General features: G+C 35.9%; 1 protein-coding gene across 2 annotated transcripts in view; it reads right to left on the reverse strand.

Annotated features, from left to right (window-relative positions):
- The window catches only part of SNX24 (sorting nexin 24), an 88,998-nt gene that overhangs the window by 17,180 nt on the left and 51,861 nt on the right, over positions 1-19,957 (reverse strand). For both annotated transcript variants that reach the window (XM_069002133.1, XM_069002134.1), the window contains exon 3: positions 19,255-19,359. In XM_069002133.1, coding sequence (XP_068858234.1) covers positions 19,255-19,359 — 105 coding nt within the window. The remainder of the gene's footprint in view (positions 1-19,254; positions 19,360-19,957) is intronic.

Here is a 19,957-nt window from a genome sequence, read left to right on the forward strand (position 1 = left end):
CACAGACTTATCCATGTTCTATTACATTAACTTCTGTTTGTAAACATTCTTACGTTTAAAACATTTCCTTAGCCCCACAAGAGAGCAAGACTAGATCAACTTGGAACAATGTGATAAGTGCTGTGCTCACAGCATTAGCTGTTGATTAAAAAGCATCTGTTTTCTGAAAAAAATCACAAAGGTTTGCTTTGAAAAACATTCATAAGAAATGTCTACTCTGTATTGGAACCAACAGGTTAACGTCAAAGATTCAGACAATGTCTTCTTGCCTGCTTATGCTATAGAAGCAGCATAACAAATGGTCAAGATGTAGTGACACATAACCATATGGATATTAAAAAAGCTTAGACAGCATTTCATAAATTACACAAGCAAATTGAAATCAATGTCAGAGAAGAGAAATTTGAATAGATGAAGTAGGACATTTTTCAACAGATACTAACATGCATGTTTAAGTTAAATTCTTGATAAATAACTAGCTACTAACTATGCTGTGACAATGTTTTCCATGGGGTCATAACTCAGTCATTATTTTCATTAAAAAGAAACACAATACAAAGTAAATGGAGGACAGTAGAGCAGTCACAATGGGATAAATATTTTAATTTTATTTTCCTAAATAACATAAGAACAGGAAGATGCTCAAGACTGTCCAAAAGCAACAGTACACATTTCCAGCAGTAAGTAACTGCAAAACAATCAGGTGGGCAAGAAAGGCTTTAATATGTGCTGTCAAAACACTTAAATGGCCCAGTTTTGTCACCAAGAGTCTATACTACAACACTTGTGGATCTTGACAGATGGGTTATTTCTATGTTAAAACAGATTGATCAAGGACTGTACCCTGCTCCTCAGTAGCACCTACTGAACTACTCTTTCAGGAATAAGACTACAAATTAACTAAAATGTGTTGTCTTAGAACATGCCTATAGACTATTTGTTGACTCTCTCTTCTATCACATATCTTCATTTTGTTAAAATCTGCCAAAGAATTCGAGATCTCATTCGTGCCAAAATTCTGCATTAAATATCCTTCCACATAAATTTTCAGAGAAAGCTGACTTTGTCATGTATGTGTGTCCTCCATTACAGGAGAGGTCCAGCAAAAAATTATTAAATTCTGCATTCTTCAGTGAAATTAACTGTTTGCAGAATCAAGCCCAGCATATTGCAGTATGATTTTGTCTTGCTAATGAATCAACAGTCTTTACACAAGTAGGACAAAACATGAATAAATAAAAAAACATAGCAGTTAAGACTTGTGGTGTAGAGCTCATGACACTAAATTCTGCCTATTTTAAAAATCCTAAGTATGCTTGCTCATGGATTCAATCTGCATCAGGAATTAATGTCACCAGAAGTGCTAGAACTGGACAAAGTAACTCCCTTCCTCTGAAAACACAGAAATCCTGCTTTTTGTTTGCACAGAGCTTCAACATTTTTCTTGTTTTTTCTTGAAAAAAAACCCTACAACACCAAAACAATCCTCAAAACCCCCATTCTTCCTTTTTCACTCCTGCCACCCTGGCAAAAAACCTCACCTCTTCTTTCAGAGAAATGAGCATGCCTTGTTACATGCTGCTCTGTAACTATAGGAGCAAATCAATAGCAGCTGAATGCCATCTGCTTCGGGCAGCAGAACAGCACCAAAAGTGTGAGCAATGCATCTTCCCTTATTGAAAGGTTATTTTATGCAAGTAAACAATTCATCGTCTTCTTGCACGCTTGATGCTCATTTACCACTTTTGATCAATAAAATATGCAAAACAACAAAAAAATTGAATCCTAAGAGTAGTTCTGATGCCAGTGTGATAGGTAATCAATACCAGGTCTCTGTTCAGTAAGGCAGCCAGTAGGGTAACTCCTTTATTGTACAAACCCAGGAGAAAGTGTGGAAATGTGTCTTGTTATCTCTAAAATGCAATAAGAGAGTGAGAAACACAACTTCTATCCTGGAAATTAAAAGAAAAAAAAAAAAAAAGGAAAGGAGAGCCACTATTTTAATTGTATTTTTTCCCTAACTATGCAAAGGTTTCTAATGTCAACTTGCTTGATCACTTCTTGCAAAGGCTCTGCTGTTACATTGTTGATAGAGCTTCATTCACCATCATTAACACAGGTTTTTGGTTAAATTGTAGTCATTACAAGACATACTTTGGACAACAATCCCTCTTCCTTCTGAAGCTGCTCTACCTTATTAAGCCTCAGTTTTCAATGTATTTATGGTTCAGGTGAACTCAGTTTTTCTGTTAAAAACAAACTGCTATGGGAATTCTTTTGCACAGTGTTTCTTTTAGTCAGACCACAAACTGCCTTATTACATTAAGCCTCCTGACAATTGATTCAAGTAGAATACTTCTCTCCCAACAAAGAAAACAACATCATTTTTACAGATCCTGCAGAACAAAACCTCCAATTTAAACAGTTTCCTAAAATAACATAAAATACTTGAACTAACAGTTGCTACCGGCAACTAGATCTCTACTCTAGTGTACCATATATCCTAATATTTACAAAAAAAATTAAAACTACTACTCTCTCATTTGAACAGCAATTTTGCAGATTATATCACAAACCCACAAATTAAGCTGCACACTCTATATTCTGATCTGCACTTAATACAGAATTTTCTTCAATCTTCTTTCCTGCATGTTTCTAGAAACGCAATTACTTGCATATGTGGCCTTTACATTCTTTTGGTTATCTGAACTGCAAAAAAGCTTGATATTCTTCTATAGGATCGTATGTAGGGCTTCCACTTAAGAGAACTCATCAGTACAAAACGTTTCTAAAAAAACCACAAACCCCCCAAAACTTGTTTGTTTTTAATATTTGCAATGCAAAGACATTTTCCAGTGCACTGCTCATAGATTTTGAGAAAAGTTTTATTAAAGTGAAACCAAGAAATACTGAAAAAAACTCAATTTCACTATAAGATTACAGCCAAACACTAACTTGTAGACAAGCAGTGGCACTTCTACACAGCAAAGCCAAAAAAAAATCTTCTTAGCAGCTCAGTTCTCATAATTTTTGCAAGAAGAAGACAACTGGAAGAACTTATCTGTAAATCAACTTACATAGAATTTTTAAGGTAATTACTGGCAATTAAAAAAGAACATATTTGCACATGTGGAAAAAGTGTTTCTGACCAATCAATGAAACTTATTGAATGTAAGAGAGATTTGGGTTTGGGATTTATTTAAATCTGTAAATTAGAGGCATGTTTGTAAGCAACAGTTCAAAATTTTTCTTTTATAACCTTTTAAGACGCCAAACATTTGTAGTTGTAACAGGCAACTACCCCTTCTATATAATGTAGCTTGGATCATGCTCCTCCTGCATCCCTTCCTCAAAAATGCTTATGAGTTTATATGAACTTCAATATATGGCTTGAACACTTTTACAGAAGCCAAAACAATTCTGATCAAATTAATAATACAGAACATAGTAGTGAAAGTGCAGTAGCTTGGAGTCAATGACCCAACTAGCAGCAAGGGTATAATTTAAAGTCAGAAATTTCCAGTGCATGCACCGTTAGCCACAGTGAACCTGTTACTGCTCTAAAGGGAATTGTTTGCCTCTTATTAGATTTTCTACAGCACAGCCATAAGTGATAAATGTACTGCTGTACTCACTGTCAAGTTAATCAATGCTGCCAAAGTTTTGTTGACCTAACAGTAATCCATAAAGTGAGCGGCATTTTCTCTATCCCTATGACATCTTGGTCCTCAGTGGGGATACAAATCTTACAAGAGCTTCTCAAAAAAACCCCCAACAAACAAACAAAAAAAAAAAACCAAAAAACCAACAAACAAACAAAAAAAATCCAAAAAAACCAAAGCAAAGCAGAGGGGAGAAAAAAGATATTTTCAAAATTCTGTCTTTAAATTAGCAGACTGTGAGAATGCCTTGCTTCTCTGACAAATTGCCTAAAAATGATGGCCATACAATGGAATCAGTTTGATGGCTAAAATACTAGCAAATGGATAACTTAATGGAGGATAAAGCCTTGCCTACTAAAAAGAAGATAAAAAACAGCTTCATGAGTCTTTCAAGGAAACAGTTGTGAACACGATTTACATGTAACTATAGATTAGTGCACTGGTTGAAACAGAACACATTGCAGCAATTCTGAAGACAGTAATGTGAAAACAATAATAAAAAATCACCACCAATAAAACTTGTCTACTGCTGTGTCTAGCTGTGATTCACAGTCCATGAGAGGCATCACCACTGGAAAGAAGAAAAAGTCAGGAAACAATCCCTGGTAGAACAAGCTGTTCTATAAACAAACTGCTGCCATGCTCTCACAAGCAATTATAGACATATGAAATATGAATTGCCATTGATTTTTCTTCTAGAGGTCACTCTGCTCCATGTTTTACGCAGTCTAGGCATTTATTTGGGTGGCAAACTGACAAGTTTTTACAGAATTAACAGAGCAATGTAATCCTTGCTCAATCGCAGGTACTTCATTATGGCTCTGTTTCTTGACACTTGTCCCTCCCAAAACTCACCAGCAAGGGAGTCCTTGATAAAGGTGAGGAACGATGCAATTACTTGTGAAAAGAGACCATCCTAACTTGGTCAGTGAATGTTTATTTACTTTTTCTGGCAGACAAGCAGCATCAGCTGGAAGGCTGCATTTGTCACACCATAGCAATTCTGTGGACAATGTTCTGATTTGGCTAAAAATTCTCCACATACTTGTTAATGAAAGAGGGATGACTTCTCCAAAATGGAGAAAAAATATTGCAATTTAGCCTGCTAGCAGAACCAGAAGAGCTATCTATATTTCTGTTAAAAATTATCATAACATTAGAATGCTGCAAGAATGCCAAGATGTTCTCTATAAATCCCATATTTTTGATATATTCACACTTAGCAATTACTTGATGTTCCTCACTCAGCAACCAGAGACCTACTTAATTATGGTCAGTAAACTCCACAAATTAGGTTGAAATTGAGTATCACTCAATTAATCATAATATATGATTAATGAATCATATATTCTGGCCTTTTAGACAGCAATCTTCCTTATTTCTATTACTCACTTTGGCACAAATATTTGGTCTCCATGTTTCCCACACAAGAAGAATTCATAAAAATGCTGTGTTGCACCTCTTCTTCCCAATGGTAATTCTTTTTCCGAAAGGTCTGGTTTACCTTACAAGAAAGCTTTAGTATCTGAAGCTAGGTATAATTGTTATTTAAGTCACATTTCTTGGTGCATCAATGAAAAGGCGGAACAGTACTATATACAGCAGTACAGAGAGCTTAATCAGACTCTAGACTCCACAATGAGCAAATAAAAGTGAGTATGCCATCAGATGTGGACGTAGCGTAAGGGTTCAGAAAGGATTTATAGTAGAACTGAAATCTACAAAAAACTTGCATTGTCTGTTGACTGGCCACAGAGATGACCTTCAGTACATGATCATCAGGAAACAATACTGTGAAAGATACGTAGATTGAATAAACCAGTCAAAGGGACAGAATTAAGTTTCAGGGGAAAAAAACAAAACAAGAAAAGGTTGGAAGATGGAGAACTGAAAGAATCTGCTATAGATATAAAAAGGATAATAGGGTGGTTATAACTGGTAAATATACTATAGGGAAAATAATTTTCATGTCTTCATACACACAGTAACAAATCCATCAGTCTTGTCTGATGATAGACTTCTCTCTGACGTCCTTGGTGAACATCACTGCTTTGTAAAACTGGGCAAAAATAATTGACAAACTAGAAAAATTTGGATTATTTTTGGGATTTTTTTTGCCACTGAAAATTTGGGTTGATGTGTCAAGCCTGGCTGCTGGACCTCTTCACTGTAATGTTGTCATGTTGTCTGTACTTTTACATTAATAATACAGTTCCTGAGCATCTACATTGAACCACAATTATTAAGAGCCTCTGATATTATTACAGGGCAACTTTGTCATAAAACCCACTAATCTTTATTCCCAATACTACAAAAAGCCCCCAATATCTTGTGGTAACTTACTCTTGCAGTACATGTCCTTGTGATTCCAGCACTTAAAGCTGGATAACTAATTCAGGTCACATAATTAAACTTGCCTGAATTTGATTAATTATAAAAAAATCCCCCTGTAAAGCAGGTAAGCACTACTGCATGGCATTTAAATACAATATCATTACAGAAACACAAATTGCTTCTTAATTGTGAAGTTATACAACTGCTGCTGTTCAAAACTATTAGCACATATCACCGCATGACCTTGACTGAGTCCAAATACACAGAGAAACATCTGATGGGATAATGTAGAGATGGCTGCTTAAATGCTGCTGTTTGCAAGACTGTAAAGTCTAAATTCTGTGCATGTTCTTTGTTGCTCCATAATCTCCTGTAGTTTTATGAGTGGTTTTTTTTTAATGTGTGTTATATTAGGAACCTTTCCCACAAAACTATGTGTGAGAGCTGGACCCCATACTGAAAAGCACACTTGAAGATCTGGATGCTTTGACATCTGAAGAAACTAGTCTAATTTCCTCATGATTTCTTGGAGATATTCTGAATATTTTTCAGAAGCCAACATTACAGGTAAGCTGCTCAGAAAACCATAGTTACTCAGAATACAACTGTGATGTTACTCCTATGTTTGTTAAAGCATGTCTGTTACCATCACTTCATGAGCTGATATGACACGATACTGTTATGGTTATGAATGCTGAATTTCTCTAATGATGATGATATTCCAGAAATAAAAAAATATGAAGCTCAAAAAATGGATTATGAACTCCCCCAGTCAGATACACATAACTGGAATGACATTTTCTCAGAAGGTTTTATTGGGAAAGTTATCACTGACCTTTTCATTTTCCTAGAATAGACGTACCCAGTGGGTTGCAACAGCATAAGAAATAAGGTTTTTATCCAACCATTTTAAAACTGTAATTCTGCAAAAGCAGACTCCAGCCACATTGCTGCTGTAAAGGCCAGAGATGCATCACACAAACTGATGCTCTAAGAGAGCAGTTTTGAAAGTTGGCAGCTGGTATGTTTGTGCTATCAATTTATGTGAATGATGCCAACTCACAGAGCAGCAATATAACTTACCTAGCCAAGGTAGTTCTGTAAAAACTGACTTAGAGATTAGTCTGTTTCATGTGCCTTCTTCTTGTTGGAGTACATTACTCCAAAGCAGAATATATGCAACACTTATCAACAAGTGAACAAACATGCAATACCTTTTTTGAACATATTAATATTCAGAGCCACTAAGTTTATTTCAATATCTAAGGTGACAGAGAGGCTTCCTCCTCATCATGATGTGTGTGCTGTCAAAAGGCAAAAGGCTGGCACTTAAGGAGAGCATCCAGGTGCTTTTTCTATGTTTCATCATTAAGAGAAATATCCAGAGCACCCACATGCAGAATAATGTTTACACCATGTGGATCAATGCAATTTGGCATGCACAGGCTGCTGGAAGAAAGGAGTGCCCATCCAAAAGGTATAGATATACAGGAACACATACCTGTACTAAAGAGGAATCAAATACAGTGTTTAGGCTAAGCCTTTACCAAACACAAGGGTTACTGACTATTAACATAAGCAATGCACACTTGGAGATTACTGTGTCTACAAACACAAGTGTTGTAGTTTATGCAGGGTTTTCTTATGCTTTAGATGCAATTGGGATAAATCTTGTGATGGTTCTGAATTGTAGGATTGGTGATTTCCCACGTCTTTTATTTCTATATCACAGATAAAATTTTCCTTTGTGCTTAGTGGCTACTCTCAACACTGTTTTGTTGCATCAGTGCTTCTTACTGCTTTACAAAAAATTTGCATTCATTGATAATGTTGGTTCACTCTAACTGCTATACTGAGCTTTGAACTAATTGCTCTCAATTAATCTGTTCCACTCTTTGATAGCTTATTTATCAGATTGGGAAAGATAGATTTAATGGTGCTTGCTGGAAACAAGTTCTTTAATTGGAAATACCTGAGTGCTTAGCTCACTTCGTGCTCTAGCAATTAAGGACAATTTGGAAAAGTGTTTTTCCCCCTACTATTGTCTCCTTGATTAGATATCCAAAGAAGCAGACAAAACAAATGACAACACCACCTAGCAATATTGGTTCAAATAAAAGCCCAGCAGCCAAATTACTTACTATGAGAAATGTGAACCATCCCCATCAATTCCAATGCTCTGTTACATTCATTTTGCTGTATCTTTGCCTCGCAAGTAGGTAAATGGCAAAATTTCTTTCAAAATGCATAGCTCTATGCCTGCCTCTATACAATTATCCCTTTCCACAAATAAGCCAAATCAACAGAAGAAATTATTTTTCTTGATTAAGCTCCCACATTTCTCTTGGGATGAAACAAAACAAACAATTAATCTTTCCTTATTTGTTCTCAGAAGAACCTGCATCCCTTAAATGTACAATAACCAGGGTACCTGTGGCAGGCAGTCGGCAGCAATTAGGCTTGTGCTGAAAACGAATGGACTAGAGTCAGAATGCCTAATCTGCTGAGAGTTTCTACAGGAGGGCAAGGTTAGACCAGGAAAATTCCCTTGCTGTGAAAACACTGTTAAAAATTACCACCTGACTTCAGCATAATTAACAAGGTTTGGGAATTTATATGAACTGAGTAATTGAAAAGAATTAGCAAGAGATATATACATTAATCTTCGCCAGTTACAACATGCCTAATGAAATTAAAGGTTCTACTTCTGCTTCATGCTTTGTTTCTTCAAACTTTTTTCATCTATGGAAGAAAAAGTATATTAGATAAAGACAATGATAATTATGAGAAATTTAAAAGAAGAAACTGCATCATGAGCCTCCATTTTTACATCAATACTTCTTGAAAATTTTCTTATATATAATTCACAGTTTTTACCATAAGTAACCCTGGAAGTTTCTTATTTTAACCTTTTCTAAGTCGACAGGAAAAATCCGTATCAGAGTTAAAAATTTAGGCATCATTCAGTAATGTGTATTTGTTTGCAAAAGTACCTCCACAGAAATCCAAGCCTATCTGAGTCAAAAAATTTTGCAGTGAATGGGTTTAGTGTAAAATGAGGTTTTTACACTTAACTAAATCTATATTATATTTGGACAACAGAGACAACAAGCAGGTAAAAAAAAAAAAGAATCAATAGTGATGTGGGTAGAGACAGACAATGTTAGAGAAGATAACAAGCATTTGTTATTCTTCTAAGCTACCCATGACCACAGGACCTTCTCCCCTTAGTTCACTCTGAAATCCTACAACATCTTTCAGAAAGGAGTCATGTAAGACTGCATAAATGCCAAGAAAAGGCAGCATACACACACACACACACACACACACACACACGGGAATTATGTCTAATGCAGGAGCATTCAGTTTACTGCAGAACCAAAGGAAAAGGCTCACTGACCATCGTTCCACAATGTATCTGAGGAAGACTACCCGTTTCTTCCTCTGCTCACTTCTCTTAGCTACTGATAGACTAGCTCTCGTATTTTGCTTAGCACTCCTTGCGAAGAATTTTTCTGTTCCTCTGCTCCTTCCTTTCAACATCGAAAGCAGAAGGTCAAGAATTACTGCTTCTTTATTTCAATATATTTCTGGTAAACCTCTGTGACTAGCCACAGCTTGTTGGTTTTTTTTGTTTGGGTTTTTTTTATAGAATGGTCTATGTTAAATGATACAAACAATGTTAGACAATAAAGTTATTATGGCACACTAGAATCAAGCTTTAATTCAGCTTTCCCATGTATAAGGATTTATTTAACATTGCTTACAAATGTAGCGTGGTCCTACACTACTTTCCCCCAGAATGAGTTCTTCATCCAAAGCACATAATAAATGGTTCAGTTATTCAGCATATATTCCGTATTTTGTTTTCTTCCTCTGGCCTCCAAAGACAACCTGTGCCTTATGTGCAGATTCAAATCTTGCTGTGAAGAAAGAATTATTCACTTCTTCATGAACATTTTTCTCCTGCCCTCATGTGCGATTTATAAATGTGTAAAGACTGTTAATGGCAGATCTTCACCCACACAAAGAGTGCACGCAGAAGAATATTACCAGATTGCATAAAGTCAATGCAATCTAGGTCTAAACTACATTCTAATTTAGTGCTGTATACTACTTAATAACCTTAAGAAAACGTAGTGTGTTACACTACACATGCAATAATAAAATAATATACTCCTTCAGTAGAAAATAAGTTTATCCCTTTATTAGCAATTCATTAGCTTTAATCTTGAAGAAAAAGCTGTTAAGATTAAACTTGCTTTGAAAGTCCAATTTAAAAAGCAATAGTCATTTGTATACCAAAATATAAGAATTACCTTATGCAAAACAGAACAGAATAGGAATTGAAAATGTGTTTAAAATACTACGGATTGATTAAAAAATGGGGGAAACCTGAGTCTTTCTACCAAACTTCAGGTGGTGATAATAGGACTGCAGGAATTACTGCTCCCTCCCTCCTTCCTACTTTACAAGAACTGACAAAAGTTTTTTGACTCGCCTCCATCTTTCCCAAAGAGCTCAAGCAAATCTATTAAATATCTGTTAAGGAAAAAGAAAATTTATTGCCTACACATCAGATGTGGAGCTGCATTCAGGATAAGGAAGGTGACCACATTTTCTTTCATCACAGCTAAATGAATTAAGTATCTCATACTTTTTATGGCTTTAGAAGGAATCATGGCTGTTAGAACAGTCATCAACAGACTACAGCAGTGTGCCAGCACTTGAGTTTTAATATCCCTAGTTTTGCTTTCATAGACTGTAACTTAGAGGACTTAATTTCTTTCTCTCTCCTCTTGGAATGTTTTTCAGCTATTCTGAGCATATGCAATCATGACAGAGACCATTTCTTACTGTATGGAAATGCACAATTAGTACAATTTGATGTTCATCTTAACTTGGGCAAAAGTGTGTAATACAATATCATTATGATACACAGTATAATGAAAAGAGAACTAGCACTTAGACATGGTTTCTAAACATGTCACAACTACTTACGTAAATTCTGTGCTTAACTAAGTAAAATTTATTTTGATCACCTCTAACATGTAAAAGTAAAATTAGAGAGTTCATGCAGCACAATTCTATACAGCAAAACCAAACAGATTAGTAAAGCTGAAGGAAAAGAAATATTAATCATAAATCACAACAGTTGAAAAGCAAAAATTTAACTCCTAAAACACAAACCAGGTAATTTTCTGAGCATGCTTGAAAAATGCTTTCATTCTTCATAAATCTCTACAGACAGACAGTTTTAATAAATGCCTCTCCTTTAAATTATCTACAGAATTATTTTGCTTCCCTGTTTTCTTTGGCTTTCTGCTTCCCCTTAACAAATATGCAATCCTGCATGTGTCAGGCACACTTCTTTAAAATCCACAGCCATCTAAACCCAGCTATGTATCTTTACCACCAAAGAAACACGTATGCACAACAGAATCTTAAAAAAGCTGGTCACAGCAATGATGGATTTAAGTTATTAACCGATCAAAAAAAGATGGATGGTGGTCTGCTTTTCTTAATCTACATCATCATCTAGATCTATTTAAGGATATGTGGTACACTAACAAACTTAGTTAAGGTTTCGATAAAATCAGTAGAATAATCTGCCCTGTTACATTGAGACTGTATCGATCAATAAAATCACTTGTACTAGGAAAGTACTGTTAAGTACTGACAAGCCCAGCCATTAATATTATTTAACACTCCGCTCACAATCTTTAATGAGGACAAAGAACATTTTGTCTTTTTATACTTATCATACCATTGCTTTTAGAACTCCTTACAGGAGCTGTTCAGCCTTGATTACTGCACACTAAATGGACTTAGAGAAGGAAGAGACTGAATAATTTTGGATAATGGAGAGAATTTTCAATGTGATTAATAGATGTAGGTGATTCAACAGACTTTCCAGCAAAACATCAGTTAAATCTTATTTCACTGAATCCAACTTTTTTTTGCAACTTTCAAATGCTAGACCCTTTCCTCTCAGCATATTCACCCGCATTTAAAACAAAACTAGTTTCCAGAAACAACAATCAGGAAGATAAGTATCTGTTCTGGACTTGATGGGAATTTTTTTTCAGCAAATAAGCCAATTTGATTTTAAATTAGTTAGAAGTAGATCCTAACAGTGAATGTGTACATAGGACAAAGGGAAGGACTGCCTCTGCAGAAACCTTTGTGGTGCCTAATGAATGATACAAGGAAGTCAAAGTGATTTCTATCCAGCTCCTGCTCTCAGACATGGGGAATGGTTAAACAGAAGCCTAGTGGGAAAAACCCCCACAGGTCAGGCACACACAGGATAAGGTGGAGAAGAAAAAAGTCCACATTTGGCACAAAACTTTTATAGCTAAAAATTTCAACCTCTGAATTCAGGTTTTAATTATATAAGAAAGTATCTCCCATGTGTAAAGCATCTGGTCTGAAAAGGCATTAGCCTTTACAAGTGGCTTTGCACAGTCACATGACCTGCATACCTCTATCTATCTCTATAGATACATCTCAGTGATTCAAACATATCTTCTCAACCACACAATTAACTCTTTTTTCTTTTAAGATGGTGTTCATGATACATACAGGGCTCAGTTCTTGAAAACACATTAATGTTTAAACAAATCTAATAACAAAATGAACAACAAGCATGTCTCTAATTACTGTCAGGATTATATAAGAAGGGTCATTGCTTCAGACTAAAGATCCATTTAAGCACTGTATCCTATATCCCAAAATGGTTATAAATGGATACCAAGAAAGAGTATAAATGTGCAAGACTAACATATAAGACATTTTTCTTCAAAACTCCATCAGCTTCAAAAGTTATTTCCAACTAGAGGGCCTTCTATGCTTGATATATGCTGTCCTTTAATACACCTTTCCAGTCTTCAAATTGAACTAACTCAAAATTTTGTGTTCACAACACCCTTTGGCAAAGGTACACAGGTATATGGGAACAATTAAATGCTTGATACAGAATGGATTTTTGAGAATATAAAGGAAGAACAATTATAATGAATATTAACATTGACAGAAGGGATAAATGTGATGAATGTGAACTGCACAGAAATAAAATTTAAATAGTTGAAAGATCATTGAATAGCTCTAAGTTCATTTTGCCATTGCATTTCCAGAACTAAACAGTAACAAACTTGATCCATTTTTATTGGCCAAAAAGCAATCAAATATCTCATAAAAGTGCACGTATCACACACAGATCTCAATAATTCTAAACAGCTCCAACAGCACCAGTTCACCTCTACAGACATTACATATATAACATCAAAACCTGTTACACTTAGAAAGCACTTACAGATTACTTCTAACCCTAGAGAGCTGTATCATCTTAAGCCACAATCAAGATCTTCCTGTCTTTATATGAAGTCTTAGTTTTTGTTCTGCTTAAGAGAGCTCAGATAACTTTATGTATTATCATGGGACAATTTTTACCTCTACTTCACAAAGAGAAGAGAAAACAGTGAAAACCATGTATATCACCAAGGATTTCTTTTCCTCAAATAAATTTATTTTCTTTTCTGAGTCTTCTCCAGGCAAGAGAGTACTGAAGCAGGATTTCAGCTGCAGTTACAGAACAGGAGTATTTGGCTATTGAAAAGCAAACCTCTAGCAAAAACACTATGTGGAGTACTTGCACACTGGCATCAGGAGCCTAGATGGCTCATCTTAGAGCAGAGATCTCTCCAGTCTTCCTGACAATGGACAAGGTTATAAATGGCTGAGTTCACATTCCTTCTTGTTAGAATAGCAAGATGTCAACAGAAATTGAATCAGTTAAGCAGTGAAGAACTAATGAAACTTCCCAAGAGGTGATAGAAAACTCTTTTTCTTCACAATTAGATAAAAAACCCTGAGAAATCACATTAACACAATCCCCAGAATGATAGTGGAAAGGGGCAATGACTGAAGCTCAAGGAATGCACAATTCTTATCCCAGTTGCAATGTGAAATTAGGTCTGAAATGCTCTGCAACAAAGCTTTCAAATCAACAAAAAGAACCTTTCAGTATTTTTTAACTGAATCTAAAACTTTCATGAAGTAACATCACAAAACTAGATCAACTTAAGAGAAAACAGTACAAAAGTTTGTTCATAACCACTGTCCAGTCAGGAAAGGTTATTTATTTATTTAAACTTTACCACAAGGAATTTTGTATCAATGCTTATTGAAGTAATTAAAGAAAATCATAGTGGCCCATGAAGAAATGACATCTTGAGCCAAATTTCTGTATGATAGTTTTTCCTCTGCAGTCACTACCTACAGAAATAGCTCATTTGTCTTCATTTTTTTTTGCAGTTGCTGTTGAACTGTTCCCCCCAAAAGAGTAAAAAAATGCAATACAATAACGTGTGCTTTTCTTCTTTATGCTTCTGATGAGCTTACTCATAAAGCAATGACACATTATTCATTATTACATGCACTGTTTTCCTAACTCCAATCGGCTGGAAACTAAGACAGCTAAGGAGTATAGGACTGGATTTTAATTTCTTAAAAGCAAAATCATAGAAGATATGGTTTTACTTATCTTTTTCAGGAAGGATTGGTAGTTAAAATATTTTTTAAAGGAATTGCATTTTGAAGAATACTGAAATATAGGTCAAAGTGCTTCTCAGATCTCCAGATTATTTCCTTAAATGGAAAACAAATCTCTAGTCCAGTTTCATAAACGCCATAATTCATTTTTAAGATTTGGATTCCTGAAACTGCTGGAATGTTGAAGTTCATCAAGTCTTCACGTCTCACAGCCAAGGAGCACTTTAACCAATCTTATCTCCAGGAATCAGGACTGTTCTCTTTGTAAAAAGTTCAAGAATAAATAAAAGGCAAGTATGTTTTCTTGACCTCAGCCAAGAGAGAAATATTAGCTCTACATATTAACTCTGGTTAGAGATGTATGTACATAGAGACCATACATATATACAGAGCACTTCAGAAGGTCTACAGCTCTCTGTTTTATATTAGAGCCTTGCCAGTCACAAGAAGAATTTCTTCAGGTCATCCAGACCACATGAAATGACTTAGTACCCTGAAACTAACCAAAAATCTGGGCCTCCATCAAAATCTTTCCCTATAAGCAAATCATTTCAGTGAAGACTAGCAGCAGCTACGAAGTCTCATGCTTAGGTATGGGTGCCACTTCACAGTGAATTCTGTTAACGATGCTTGTTATCTTGTTGGACTGATGATATCAGCAAATGATGAGATTTCTTCAGCCCAAGGGGGCTAGAAAATATCTATTCCATTGAACTTTAAAAGGCAGACCTGTCAAAGGGCAAGTCCCTGGGGTAGACAGACTGGACGGCAATGTCAGCTTACTGGGAGAAGGATATGACCTAACTCCAAATGAGCAGGTGGCTAGATCAAATTCTTCCCCATTAACAATTCACAGGAAATAAGCTCTGTAAAAACTGCTCCTCCAATAGTACATCATATCAAATGTATTTGTAACAAATACTGATCTGATCCAACGCAGCTGCAGCTGCTTTGATAGCCAATTAGATAAGGTCCCTCCAGTGCCACCCTTAAGAATCCCACCAATGTCTTCAATGTCCAAAATAAAACCCCAACTATCTGTTCACTTGGTCCATCTACAAAATTACTTACTGAACTCCTACACAATAAAAAACTATGGAAGAGGGAGCTTTTCAAGTGATTTATATCTTCTTTAAATACACATACAAACTAACTTCTGTATTGCTTTGTGATAACAGTCAGTCCAAAACTGGACAGTGGATGAAAAAAAACCCAAACCAAACAAACACCATCCAGAAGCTACAATACTGGATATCAGCCTGCTCCATTATTTTCCACACTTACCTTCACCTTCTGGTACTTTCAAGCAAATACATTTATCCATGCTCACTACTATGAGGAGTCACTTTTCAGTGCAGGTCCTATTGGCAGCCCTTCTCAAATTATAGGCGCCTTATACAACTAGCTGCTTAAAATCCTTATCTTCTACCTTTCTTCAACACCAAACTCCTCAGGAAGCTCATCAGGAGAAGCTATTTCTAACCATAATTGAAGTTCAAATCTTGCTGCAGTCTAAAAATACTATCAAGAGAGATTTTTGTCAGCAATAGTGTAACCCAGTGATTTCTTTTCCAAATTTTAAATCAAAACCACCTGGATTCTCATCTCTGCTCTACTGCCAGCTACAAGCTCAGACATACAAATAAGTAACTATAAAGTTACCTAGTTGATGGCCACCACAAGGTAATAAAAGCTGGTTTAGTGCTCTTCTACTGGCAGTAACAGGCATTTTGAGATTTAGAGGAGACCGAGGGGAGACCTCCTTGTGGTCTTCATCCTTATGAGGGGAAGCGGATGGGCAGGCGTTAATTTCTTCTATGTGGTGACAGTGACAGGACTCAAGAGAATGGCCTGAAGTTGTGTCAGGGGAGGTTTAGGTCAGATATCAGGAAAAGTTCTTCATCCAGAGGGTGGTTGGGCACTGAACAGGCTCCTCAGGGAAGTGACCACAGCACCAGCCTGACAGAGTTCAATAAGCATTTGGACAATGCTCTCAGGCACATGGTGTGACTCTCGGGGTGTCCTATGCAGGGCCAGGAGTTGGACCCGATGATCCTTGCAGGTCCCTTCCAATTCAGCATATTCTGTGATTTTCTTATTTAGCAAAGACTAAACCAGCTTGGCTTAAGTCCTTTGTGCTGTAGATTAAGATCATGCACAGAGACCTTTACCATGATCAGCAGAGGTACAATAGCTTATTTCTTCATACTAACTTGCTTGAATGTTTGGGGCCACAATCTGTCATTCACTTATCTTTGCATCTGTTTCCTCATTAATAAATTAAACATAATCCTTCTTTCCTCTTGTCAGTCAGCTGATTGTTCTCAGTATTCACAAGGACTCTGTAAATATTATTATACATGCAGTTGAATTACTAAGCACATTACTGCTTCTAGTCAATTGTTTCACAGTATTAAAAACAGAAGTTGCAAATTCCAGTCAAACTTGTAAAATACAAAAGTCTTACTTAAAATAGTATAAGATAAATCATTATTTCAAAATTCCATGAAAATTGTTCTATTATAACAAGAAAAAGTCCTGACCCAACCTTTCAAAAACAGAATTAAAATAAGCAATCTGATGACTACTAGCTGGCAGTGGCTACTGATACATTAAAAAAAATTACTCCTTGTAGCTCACAATTTAATACTACTTCATTTATTCATAATTTTTGCTACTCTTCAAAAAGATATAATGAAATGTTTCTGAGCTCCTGTCCATCCACTCCAAGAAACAAACAACCTGTGCTGAAAGGATTTAAAAGGGCGGTTTCATCATGAAAAGGTCACAAAGAAGTAACAAGGTGCTGGCACTTTCTGTCTTAGACAGGGAAATGTCTTGCTTTCTTTACTACTTAATAGAGACTGACTATCTATACTCTCATTTCATGTCAATATTTTTATCTGCATTTAATTATAGAAGACTATTTAGTTAAAATAAATTAAGAACCCAACATGACTAGACCATGTCAGGTACAGGTCTGTATTTGACAGCCATCTGCATGGCATGCTAAAACAAATTCATTGAACCTAACATCTATGTAATTGCTCAGTCTTGGCATAATGTTCTGGCTGGTTTTATACATAACAAATAACAACTGGCATGACTTCATAAAACTTTATCTGCTGCACAAATAGTTGGCTACAAGCACCACCACTGACCAATGACAGCAGCAGCCAAACAGCTCCTGCAGATTAACTGTCGGCAGTATCACCTGAAAATATGTTTGCAATGTTTTACATACATGGTGTTAAATAAAAACCTGATCATGTCTCATGAAATTGTAGTACATTCTTACACTGTGTTTTGGTAAACGCTTGCCATTATTGAAAAACATCTAATAACCAAAGTGCCTTTATATGAACTTTTCATTGTCTAGAATCAGGCCCTAATTATCTTAAAAGTTAAAATTTCACTGTTGATTAATTCTGCTTCCTATTAGCAGAAACAGAAATTAATTACTTTGACAAAAGTATTAATGATTTTCTTCTTGTTTAAATTAGTATGCACATTAGTATGGATATAACTTAGAGGCTTGTCATGTTTTAAATAGATGATGCCCAGCAGTCCCTTCCAACCTAAACCATTGCATATTCTTATGACAGCCAACAGCAACTGAAGAGAGGAGCAGTTAATTAAATGTGCAAGACTGCAAAAGAACAAGAGTTGACTAACTCTTCCAGTAGGGGGAGATGTTCTTTTACAGTTTATCAGCAATTAAAAAGTGATAACCAAATTACCTCTGTATCTTTTTAACGAAATCAACTGCTTAAGACAAATAGGTACATGTACCTTGGTAGTAATTATGTCCAAAAGAAAGTTGTATGGAAATCGGAAAAAAAAAAAATTCACTGCAAGTGGCTGATATGAATAAAAATAGAAGACTGTTATTCTTGCCTTCCTCCCGAAACAATTATGTTTTGACACATTATTTCTATGATCCCCTTCAGTAAAACAGCATTTGCATTAGTGCAGCTAAAAGTACAGTGAACTGGGAACATGTTTACACTAACACCTTCATCTGGCTTTGCCACCAGAGAAACAGCTGTGAACCTATACCACAGGGCATTTTCTAAAGCCCTGTGACAATAGAAATTCCATTTATTAAAAATGAATGGGATTTATTCCTGATATATTTAGATGTCTATACAACTGCATCATTCCTGAAGACTCCTCTTATTGTCTTTATCAAAATCATGACCCATCTAGGTAGAATCTAAGACTTAAAATGCAAATGTCCAAATCAACTGAGATTAGTATGAGATGACAGGTGCCTATTTCAGCTAGAAGAACAATTCATGTACAGCAGAGGGATATGAATTTTATGAGCTGATGCTTCTCAAGTCTGTCTAAATAGAGGTGAGCTAAATAAAGCCTCCTTATATTTTTCCTGCAACACTTTTGATTGGTACAGTCAGAACAACTTTGGAAAGAACAACATTATTTTCCCCATTTTAGGCAGAGGAAAACAAAGGCTCACTGAAGTCAATCAGCAGCATTTGGAAAAATCAGGAAAAAAACGCAAAACAGTCTAGTTTTCTAGTTGCTAGTCCTGCTAAGTGAACAGAAATCACCACTGCTGGTAAATGTCCAGATCATTTTCCACCTCTAAAATTACCTATCAGTAAAACATCACACTTCATATTTTCTAATGCTCTGAAAACAGATGCTGCTTTTACTTTCAGCAGGCTGCAAGGAGACTCACCTGCAAGTACAACTCCAACCCTTGTCGTCGCTGCTCCAGGACCTTGGGGACCCAGTTTCTCACGTGCTTTGAAGGGATCTCTGGAGTTCTTATGAACTTCTTGAGCTGCAAAAAAAAAAACCACCAAACCAATAAATAAAAAGGAAACAACATAGATTGAAACAAAGTATAATAATGTCTCTTTAAAATAAACAAGTTTCTGTTAGAGATATACAAAAACCTATTCATTAAGGACAACAGCATGGAAATGAAGTTACTTAAAATCATCTCCCTGAAATAACAGCAGATGTCATACCCACAGGGTGCAGTTAAAAATCTTCCAATCCAGTTGCCCTGAACAGTAAAGATGAACCCCACTAAAATTGAAGATGAACAGTAAAGATGAACCCCACTAACAGCCTGAAATAAAATGGCAACCACTACATAAGAATACTTGAAATTGGAGTTTCCCAATAGTCTGCTTGGGACAATATCTCACAAGATCACCATGACGTAACCAGAAATTACCTTGCTAAGTGCAGTGAACACACCGTGATGGCTTCTAACTCCAGATTTAGGTAACTATGAACAGGTGTGAGAAGTACAGGGAAGAGTGCTAACCATCTCTCTGGAGAGTTGGCAATCCATGCTCTCAAATTGTACCAACAGATTGACAGTCTGTGTTTAATACCTTTCACAGAGAAATAGCAAGATTGTCACTGAA

The sequence above is a fragment of the Aphelocoma coerulescens genome, assembly GCF_041296385.1.
Source record: "Aphelocoma coerulescens isolate FSJ_1873_10779 chromosome Z unlocalized genomic scaffold, UR_Acoe_1.0 ChrZ, whole genome shotgun sequence".
In the NCBI taxonomy this organism is placed as follows: Eukaryota; Metazoa; Chordata; class Aves; order Passeriformes; family Corvidae; genus Aphelocoma; species Aphelocoma coerulescens.